General features: G+C 31.4%; 1 protein-coding gene across 1 annotated transcript in view; it reads right to left on the reverse strand.

Moving 5' to 3' along the window:
* Positions 1-4,714: 4,714 nt before the first annotated feature.
* LOC118735624 (forkhead box protein I1-A-like) overlaps positions 4,715-10,933 on the reverse strand; it is a gene marked incomplete at its 3' end in the record, with an annotated part of 22,359 nt that continues 16,140 nt past the window's right edge. Inside the window, 7 exon segments of the mRNA XM_036465480.1 lie at positions 4,715-4,881; positions 4,949-5,011; positions 8,382-8,439; positions 8,503-8,581; positions 8,655-9,010; positions 9,251-9,329; positions 9,394-9,492. Coding sequence (XP_036321373.1) covers positions 4,790-4,881; positions 4,949-5,011; positions 8,382-8,439; positions 8,503-8,581; positions 8,655-9,010; positions 9,251-9,329; positions 9,394-9,467 — 801 coding nt within the window. The 5' untranslated portion in view covers positions 9,468-9,492.

Here is a 10,933-nt window from a genome sequence, read left to right on the forward strand (position 1 = left end):
TTGCCCGATTTCAATGAAATTTTCAGGGGTGATTGGGGTCTGTGTGGAGGGTGCACATAAAATGAAATTTTCAGAAGTGATTGGGGTCTGTGTGGAGGGTGCACATAAGAAATTTAATGTGTGTATCATTGCACGTTTTGCAATTAATTCTGTTTGGCTTTACGTGTTTTTTTGGATTTTTATTATTGTTTTGCCGCAAGATTGGCAGTCCTGCCTTTTACTAATAAATAAACAGAAACAGCTGGGGAATGTTTACAATTATTAAAAAACATTGACAACAATTTAATTTATAATCTTATAACTGGAGTCTACTATCGCACCCTTTCCTCAAACGTGTAATAATTCAATATTCAAATAACGTATATTTATATAATTTGAAAAAATCTCCCTACTATACAAATATGTACAGCAATATTAACTAACTAGCGAATACCCGGCGTGCTTCGCTGCGCCTTAAAAGTAATTTTGTTTTGTTAGTCCCTCTCACAACATTTGAAAATATTAGTTAATATTGCTGTACATATTTGTATAGTAGGGAGATTTTTTCAAATTATATAAATATACGTTATTTGAATATTGAATCAATACACGTTTGAGGAAAGGGTGCGATAGTAGACTCCAGTTATAAGATTCTAAATTAAATTTCCAAGAGAAAGTCGGTTCTTTACATATTTTCTAATTACCTTCGAAAATATATTAACTCAAAAAAAAAATAAATAAACAATGCTTCATAGATCGATTTTTTTTAAATCTAACTTCATAAAGTTCTTTAAAAATATTTTGTAAATGAGGCCATAAGAGCTTAGGGGGAGAGTTACAACACAAAAATACATTTAAGGCGCAGCGAAGGTCGCCGGGTAATTGCTAGTACTTTTATAAAAAAAAATAATAAACCTTAATTAAGCAAAAGAAAAATAATCCAAATTCCGCGTCCCTACTTGTTCGGCGGCCACCGTGCATATGGTACATTTTGATTTTGGAAATATGTATGAGGTTGGCGCCTCGTTTATAATTTATGTATTTTCATTTCTTTTACAAACATTTATACATACATACTATGTTGAAATAAAATTTTATAAACTAACTAGCAGATATCCGCCACTTCGTCAGCGTAGCTTAATACTTTTGCATTTACACACATACTAGGGCTCTTGAAATTATTCGAACAAAAATGGGGAACAAATTTTGGTGCGGCAAATGTTAAAGCTGTTGATAGACTATTTTTGTACCGATTGCGAATCCGTAAGTATAAACTTTCTATCATCTCCAGATTAGGAGAAAAACGTGGTCAAAGTGTCATAAAATTGCGTTTGCGCAATATTTGAGAAGCTCTAGGTGATAGGACCTTCCACTTAGGCTTAAATTAAAGCTAGAACTCTTGGCTACTATCCCTGAAAACACCATTTGTGCACCTTGTTTTGATGGTCAGTTATAGTCACTTGTTGAATAGCAAAAACTGATTTTGGCGAAATTTGAGTACTTAACGCAATTAACCACAAGTAATTTTTAGCAAAAAAAAACCGACTTCAACTGTCATAAAAAAAAATCTCTATATATATATACATATCTCATGATCCACTGATCGGATCTAAACCAGATTAGTATGGGACCACCTCTGAGACACTGCCTTTCCGATGCAAAAAGAAATATCGAAATCGGCTGAAAAAAAATCCGACGAACTGATAACCTCCTCCTTGTTGGAAGTCGGTTAAGAAGATATTAGAATCTTCCACTTAGGGTTAAACTAAGACTTGAGCTTTCGATTTCAATCCCTAGAAATACCATCTCTGCACCTTGACCTTAAGTTCACTTGTAGTCATTTTTTTCAATAGCAGTTTTCCAGTATTTTTTTTTATTTTTCAATAAAGGACGATAAGTGACCATCAGGTCAAGGTGTAGGGATGGTGCTTTCAGGAACAGTAGTAGAGTTCTTGATTTAATTTGAGCCTAAGCGGAGAGTTCTATCACCTTTTCTTTCTTCTCACCTATCACCATTCTAGAGCTTCTCGAATATTGCAAAAAACGCGATTTTTTGACACTTTGACCTCGTTTTTCTAAAAATCTCGAGCTTATGGAAACTTTATACTTACGGATTCGTAACCAGCACAGAAGTCTATCAAAAACAGCTTTAACATTTGCCGCACTAATATCAATGTGGCCCTGTGTAATCGATGGTGTGCAATTATTCGAATACAGCTAATGGAATTTTAGTATTCGAATAGCATCATATTCGATTATTCGATTAATCGAATATCAATAGCTCGAATACATACTTGAAGATTTTTAAAGCTAAAAGGACAGCTTTGATGAATTTAAAAACAAATGTCACGCAGTCAGAGTTAAGATGAAATGGGCTCCAAATTTATTAGAAGTGTTTAGACATATTTTTCAATGGGATGCCCCTCGAAAATAGCTGCAGCTTAAAAGTCAACTTTATCTCGGCTATGCTATGGGTACATTTTATAGAAACGAATTACGAACGAATTTTACTCTTACCTTGGAAAGTTTTGTAATAATTTTTGCCATTTTAAATAAAAAGTTCTCGTATAAAACATCGGAAATTGAAGTTTATATTTACAAAACAGCTTCATAAATAATATCTCCGTCTGGAGAAAATATGTATGTACAAATCAAAGCGAAGTCATATAAAGTGGTGTTACCGGCGCAGTTACTTAATTGTGAAAATTATGTGTTTGTTGTACATTTGTTGTGTTTTGATTGTCATCATGCGTATACCTAATTTGTTAGTGTAGTTTTTGCTGCCGCTACCACCTTATATGAATTCACCTAGGTACAAATTATCAGGGTTATTAACGCGAGAGCCAGCGACATATAGTTGACCGTATGACAAATAGCTGGTCCTCAAATCACCTCCTTCGACTTGTTAATTGTCATTGCCAAGCAAATGTTTACTGGAAATTGAAACCTCTTAAAAAGGAATAGAAATATAATGGAAATAATTGGTATTCAAGGTATCCAAACCATTTCGCCTGCCAGTTATAATTTCTCCTTCAATTCGATTTTTTTACAGCTTTACAACCTAAGTCTGGTAGCGTTCCATACTTTCGAAGGGGTTTCTCTGAATAACTCAATTGTAGCGCCACCTAGTGGATTCATTTTTTTCATAAAAGTATTTCTTATCGCACCAGCAGCATACCTCTCTAATATCATCAAAATTGTATCATAAATACAAATTTTTGGAATAATTCGACTCTAGCGGCACCTAGTAGTGGATCCATTTTTCGTAAGGTCACACCCACATTATTCGTTCTAATTCTTCAAAATCGGATCATATACAGAATATCTCGACTCTTGTGCAGCCTAGCGGACTAAGATATAGCTTATGACCTTGCCACGGTCCTAAGGAATATACTTTCCAAATTTGGTTTTGAGGCAATTAGTTACAAAGAAAACAGCTAAATTTTTATACTATATAAAAAATATATAACACGGTGTTACATTGATCGTGAAATTTGTAAGTGACCTAGTGGTCGAGTAATTTATGATTCTGCGTTTAAAATTTTTGTAACACCCTCAAATTCTCGACGTATTCTTAAAAAAAAAAACATTTTTACAAAAAAAAAAACAATTTTTAGCTGGTATTTTCTACCCAATTTTAAATTTTTATATGGCTTTGGAAAGATGAATATTTGTACTATTTAAAGAAATAATAAGTTTTGTGAGCACATTGTATATGTGTGGAAAATTTTTGGAATAAGTCTGAACTTAACATACATTTTTATTATTTTTCCCAATACGCCAACATTTTTTTTTTCTAAAATTTCAAAGAAAATAGCCTCCTTCAGACATTACTTCGAAAAGAATGTTCAATTCCGCGTAAAACTCTAGGTACCATTTATACAAATCACTAGACAATTTTGAAAGTTATGAATTTTTTAAAGATTTTTCCAAAATTTCGTCTATGATATTTAAGAAAAAATGTGAATGCGTTGAATTGGATTCACTTTGAGGTTTCAATAGTTCATTTAGTTGAAATCAGGAAAAATTTTAATTTGTCTCTTTATAAAAAATGTCGTAAGTTCATAATTTTTTTTTTTTTTTTTTTTTTTTGATTTTAACACCGAAAATGTTACTTTAATAATTCGCGGAACACTGCAACACTGTGATGGCAACTCAAACAAGCCCTACTTTTGAAATTTTGGCAAAAAATTTTGTGAAATTGGGAAAAATAATAAAAATTGGTGTAAATTTCCGATTTATTTCAAAAGTTTTCCACATATTTACAATACGCTCACAAAAGTGGTTATTTCTTTAAAAAGCACAAATGTTCTTGTTAAAGCCTTATAAAAAATTAAAATTGGTTAAAAAATGACCGATTTAAAAATTGTTTAGTGCCGGAAGTCATTCGTAAATGGTTTTTTAAGAATAAGTTAAGACTTCGAGGGTATTTGAAAGCAGTTTCGTGAATTACTCGACCTGTACTACGCCACTTAAAAAGTTCGAGCAATTTTTTTTTTTATTTTATAACACAGTGTAATATAGATATTGATTTCTAATTTGAGCAAAAGGGTGTAACATTTTCTTGCACTGCTTATTACGTTTAGATATTTTGTACTTTAAACGACGATATGTATATAGTTTATTCAATTACTTGATTTTCGCTTGCTTTAATTTTTTCGTGAGGCGTTGTATGTATACATATTTATATAATACAATTTACAATTACATTAATTTTTTTTTTTTTATAGAATACATACATACATATACATTTGTATGTATAATATGTACCTATGTAGATATGTTTTTATGCACAATTTTATCATATTCATTAATGTAAAGCATACTGCTTCTGACAACCTATCAATGTAGCATCGCAAGGGCCTGCTGTTGTAATCTCCTCTTTTATCATCAAATCAGGAACTGTAAAAAATATACAAGAAAAATGTATACAAATTCAGTTTCAAGAAGTAATAAAATTTATTCATACTCGTATTCCAAATTGGATATGGACATGAATCTGGCAGCTTCACACTGTCGGTAGAAATTCCTTCTGCAAATGTACAACAGCACTAAATATTATACAACAGCGACAATTGTTTTACTTTTGCTTAAATATAGTTAATATACCACTTGTTTGCTGGAAGAATACATATCATAATCAGGGTCGAAGAAATTAGGCACGAAAAAATCCATTTTAAGCGCTTAGATAAGCACTAAAACATTGGTAAATACGGTTGCAAAAAAAAATAAAAAAACAAAAAAAAGTAAAGCTTAATGTTTTGTTTTTTATTCAGTTTATTTAAAGGATTTAACAATTCCTATGCACATAAAAGTGTTGCCTGATAAGCAAATAATGGAGATCTGCGTTGGTCGTTTAAATTTTTTAAATATCCGTTATTCTCCATTTGAGATAAATTATGTAATTCTCTTAACAACACCAAATGCCTTCCCGTAGGGACGAACCATTGGTCTTAAATTTTTGTATCCAATCAGAAATGCAGTTGAAGTTACGGGTTAATAAAAATTAGATCTATTTTTATGTCATTATTTGTAAACATTTCTTTAGTTCGATGAATAAAAAAAAACCCAAAAATGGTCAAGAAAAATGTATTGAGCCAAATTTTCTTAAGCAGTACGAACTTCTTCAGAAATTTTCTACGCTTTCTACTATGGTTTGCTAAAGTTTGTTTGTGAAGCGTACAAGCCATCCTTGTTTTGAACAGAAATATATGCGCCTTCTATTATTTCGTAAGGAAAAAGTGAGACAGCAGGCTGTAAAATATCAGATTTCCAAACTCCTTGGACACTGCTATTCACACACACGAAATAATGTCAATTTATCTCTTGACCATTTACTTAAAAGGTCTGTTACTTAGCTTTATACGTTAAAATAAGCAAAATAAGCGTGATCATTAAAATTAAGCTTGGAAACCCTGAATAAGCAAAATAAGCAATTTCAAGCAATAGCTCAAACTTTTCGGCCCTGATCATAATCAAAAAATTCAAAATTTCGAGAGAAACGGTAGACAGTTTCTAATCTGTTATCCCGATGTAAATAAAAATAAATACGAAATAAAAATTTTTAAATTATGTTTTACTCTTCCAAAAAACGAGTGATATACTAGTATCTGAAATTTAACTTGCATTCCTTGGCATATTAATTAAACATTATTACTGATTAAGCTTTAAAAGATTATCTCAAGTAAAGAAACTAGTAGAACATAGTTAGCCTTACATATATGTACACATACATACAAGTTAATTGACTCGGTTTTTCTAAAGCGGTTTTCAACGTTGTTTTTTTATTCTATAGGCGAACAAACCGGGTGTTTCATTTCATACTAAAGTATTAAAACAAGTTTAAATATGACCAAACGTGAATTTTTCACTGATTTTTATTTGTTTTACTTTTGATCTAAATTAACTTCGAACTTGTTTTGCTTTGCTCTTTTCTAAACAAAAGCTCTCTTTACAGTTAATAGTTTTATTGTAATTTTTGGTCATGAATTCATTCAAGCATAAGCATTTGTTTGGAAAAAAAGGCGAATAATCGAACACCCTATTATATATGTGCATACATACATATGTACATTAAACTGCATCACTCCCATACAAAAAAAAAAAATCGGTACTGTTTTTCCATTGGAATTATAAAATCTATTATATTTTAATACGTCCACCAAAATATTTCGGAAAAATATTAAGATTTACGTGAGCTGGACCGATTTGAAAATACCTCCAAAAATGGAGTTTTTTATAAATAAAAATAGTTTCTTAAAGATTTTTTTTTTAAATCCCCTCAAATGACAAAACGGTTTAAGCTTAAAAAATTTGCATAAAAATATTTAAAAAAAATTTTAACGGAATCGTAATAATCAGATTTGTGATGCTGTCTTTTTTTTGTAACTTTTTTCAGAGATTGGTATAAGAAAAACATGAATAACTGAACCTGAACTCTTCCGATTTACGCTTGTGAGGTGTCATTGGAAAGGTATTTTCTCACCCTTTATATTTCTTTGCTAATAAACTCATTCAAACGATGAAAGAGAAAGGTATGATGAACGAACGTCAATCAAAGTTGAATTAAAATATGTTCGTATTTGAAAAAAAAAAATGTATATAAAAATTGAGACACGAATGTCTTTTTTGGACAGAAATAACAGTGGGAAAATACCTTTCTACTGAGATCCCATAAGTCTAAATCAGAATAGTTTTGGCCCAGTTATTCAAGCTTTTCGTAAATCAATCTTTGAAAAAGTAAAAAAAAAAAACAACATCAAAGATCTCGTTCTTACGATTCCGTTGAAAATATTTTTAAAAAATTTTATGCAGATTTTTTAAGCTTAATCTGTTTTGTCATCTGAGGGGACTTTTTTCAAAAAGTTCTTTAAGAAACTCTTTTTATCATAAAAAACTCCACTTTTGGAGGTATTTTCAAATCGGTCCAGTTCACTTAAATCACCATTTTTGAAGATCTCTGAAGGAAATTATTATGCAAAATATGCACAGTTCTCTACAAAATAATAGGAGTGCGATATTTTGACCAGTTCTGACTGTTATTTTTTTTTTTGTTTATTTATTGTTTATTATTTATTTATTATTATTTGTTAAAAGTCTAACAGGTTATACATAAAAAACAACAGATACATAAATCCACATTTAAAATTTCTAAATAAAAATTCCAAGGTCCAATGTTGATTTTTAAGTGTACCTCAATTGGAGAACCAACCCATTCTCCAAGCAAACGGCACATTTTTTGTATGGAAAATTATCTGAGTTCTCCACTCGAGAGAAAAGTTTGAATATCAATTTGAATTCAAACTTTATTCTACTTTTAGTGAAACCTTGGGAAATATGTTGGATCTCCACTTAAGAATCAAGAATTTCTCAAAGACTGGAAAAAAGTTTGAAAAATGTTTGATTCGTGCATATTGAGTTTTTACAAAAATTCGAAAACTTTCAAAACTTTAAACTTTTTATTAAGAATAAAAAAAAAATCGTATGTACTAGTTTCTTTTCCCATTAAAATGTTGTATAATGTTGTGCATGTTTCAATTTGATAAAGAATACCGTTACTTTTTGATACTTTTTTTGTTTGTTTGATGGTGTTTCGCATTTTTTCTATGCAAAGTAGTTTGTTCGACAGTTTTATTTTATTTATAAGACACTGCCGGGGGAAAAAAATACTAAAATCAACGGGATTTTTTTTGGCAGCTTGAAACTTGCACTGCATTTTACTACAATTTAATGGGCTACAAAACCGCATACCAAAATTTTTTCTAAAAATTCTGATTAAAAAGGTTAACGTTTTGCAGAATTTTTATAATTTTTGTACAAAGTTTGAAATATGAATTTATATAGTGTTTGTTGTACAACCAGCTAGCCTTAAAAAAAAAAACAGTACATATTATATTACTCACCCGGATTCATTATGCTGTTGTAGTTATTCGCACCCAATAAAGGCGGTGAGAAACTTGTCTACCGATAAGAAACAAATTTGAATCTTATTTCCAACTCATTTGTTTCATTCAATTAACTTACCGCTGAGTTATTCGGAAAGGTACTCCTAACTGCTGGCGGGCAGTAAGTAGACAAAGGCTGTGTGGGTATCCATTGAGTACTGAAAAAAAAAAAATATATATATATTAATTAAATTTATGTACACAATCTGGCGCTGAAAAACATGCTAATACTTTGTGTTGTATCTGTAGTATGTCTGACAAGGTGTGTGATTGAAAATCAATTTCGATGGGCAGGCATCCGTCAGCAATTTCGGAAAATGACCCACCGAACGGTAAGGCCGCTTCATTCTTCTTCTCCTTCGATAGTTGCCATTTTCGAACATATTTTCATATTGCGTATCCAGAGACCAATAATTGCCTTTCCTTTCGCCCGTACCCTCACGTGGCACCTTGATGAAGCATTCATTCAAACTCAAATTGTGTCGTATGGAATTTTGCCAACCTTTTTTATTTTGTTCGAAATATGGGAAACGCGTTGTAATGTAACTGTAAATTTCGTTAAGTGTAGCACGTTTAAGGGGTGAATTCTAAAAAATAAAACAAATGAAATAAATATATAGCTGCATCTGTCAGTTAAAATAGCTTAAGTCGAGATAGACTATTTTCCCTTTAAAGCTATATTTCATTGGGTTCCCAAATAATATTTTAACGAATAACTAGCCGTAGGTGTAGTGCATATATAAATATTTATAGGCGCTTGGCGCTAGAATAATGCCCTAAATGTTGGCTTCAATTTCCATGTGCAACTTTTTCAATCCAAGTCTTACCTGAATAGCCATGGCGATGAGTGCGACATAACTATAGGGAGGTTTTGAGTTATTAATGTCCGCTATTTGTGTGTTATTCCTGTAAAATGCATGATCATAAATTTTAACTTTAGGGCTTAACATTTTCATATGAAACGTTGTACTTCTCTTTGGTTGACTCAAATTCATATTTGAGCTCTGAGCAATTCTTTTCTAGTGATGCAATAGAGTTGTGCATATTGGCAATAAGGTACTTGAAGATCCTAGAAAATAAAGAAATAATTTAGCAATTTCGATTATTTAACGAGGAATTTATTGATTAAGACTCCTACAAAAATGTTTGAAATTGATATCTTCATTTAGCATTAATGTATGACTTAAAAATCTACAGGAAAATCCTTTCATATCAAATATACAAAAACATGTATAACAGTAGTTTTTTAGTTAATGTATATAATCATGAAGAAAAACATATGTCCATTAATTGGATGTAAGTTCCATGAATTGATTTATGCAAAAAAATCGCCAAAAATTTTTTTTCGAGTTGATCGCAATTTAGATCTAGGTGTGCGATATGTAACCGCGACCGAGAAAAGGGTGTTATCGACCAAAAAATCGTTGGGTTCTTATATTTTAAAGTCTTCAAAATGCAACACGACTAGTCCCGAGAGAAAAAAATATGTTTGGTCGATAACAACCAGACGCTGTCAAGAATGACCCTCAAAACATTAGACCATCCTCACATTATAAAAGATTTGTAATATATGTGTTCAGATTTTCCCACAAGCAGTTAGTAGATGCCTTAACCTTTCTCAACTTGCGAATGCGGTAAGCACAGTTCGGCTTCAGTGTTGGCATTGCACTACATCTCAAGCTTTTTATTTTAAGCACGTTTTCGTCTAAGTACTACTGATTGTGCCGCTGTAAACTTCTACTCAACATGGTCATGCTTAAACGCGGCTATTGTGAGTAGGTCATTAGCAAGCATTATTGCATGCAACATTTTAAGAGAAATATAGCTCAAAATTACCGTTTATTTTAAGTCAAGATAAGATAAAAGTCAGTTTTGTTCATGCGTTAACTGCACCGAAATAAATTATCAGCTACAAAATTGATATGTTTCAAAAACTAAAGCATTTTATATTTAGAATTAACACACAAAAAAAAACAAGTAAGAAAGTCTAAGTTCGGGCGGAGCCGAACATTAAATACCCGGCGCAAGTATTAAATATATGTTTTTTCACCTTTCCGAAAGCTACCGCTAGATGGTAAGCCGGGGTGTATCAATTTTGAGTAAATTAGCGTCCTTAAATTTCAAATTATTGAAGTTTCAAGCATTTCTGAAATTTACCGTTATATAAAAAGCGGCCGTAATTTTAATCCGATTTCAATAATTTTCAACGTTTTGCTTTTATTTGGCAAGCACAATAAAAATACCGTACAGTACAAATTGGTAGAACGATTACCGATATACATATATGTGATCATAAGTGGGCGGTGCCACGCCCATTTTCCAAAATTTTACCATAAACGTAAAGAATTGTTGCAAGCATCAATTTTGAATAAATTAGCTTTAATATTTACTGATTTATCGAAGATTTTGTATTTCTCTAAATTACCGTTATATGGGATGTGGGCGTGGTTATTGTCCGATTTTTTAAATTTTCGGCGATTTAGTATGCTGTATCAAGGCCAACAACTTTG

Source organism: Rhagoletis pomonella, unplaced genomic scaffold (assembly GCF_013731165.1).
Source record: "Rhagoletis pomonella isolate Grant_MI unplaced genomic scaffold, Rhpom_1.0 Rhpom_scaffold_00003, whole genome shotgun sequence".
Lineage (NCBI taxonomy): Eukaryota > Metazoa > Arthropoda > Insecta > Diptera > Tephritidae > Rhagoletis > Rhagoletis pomonella.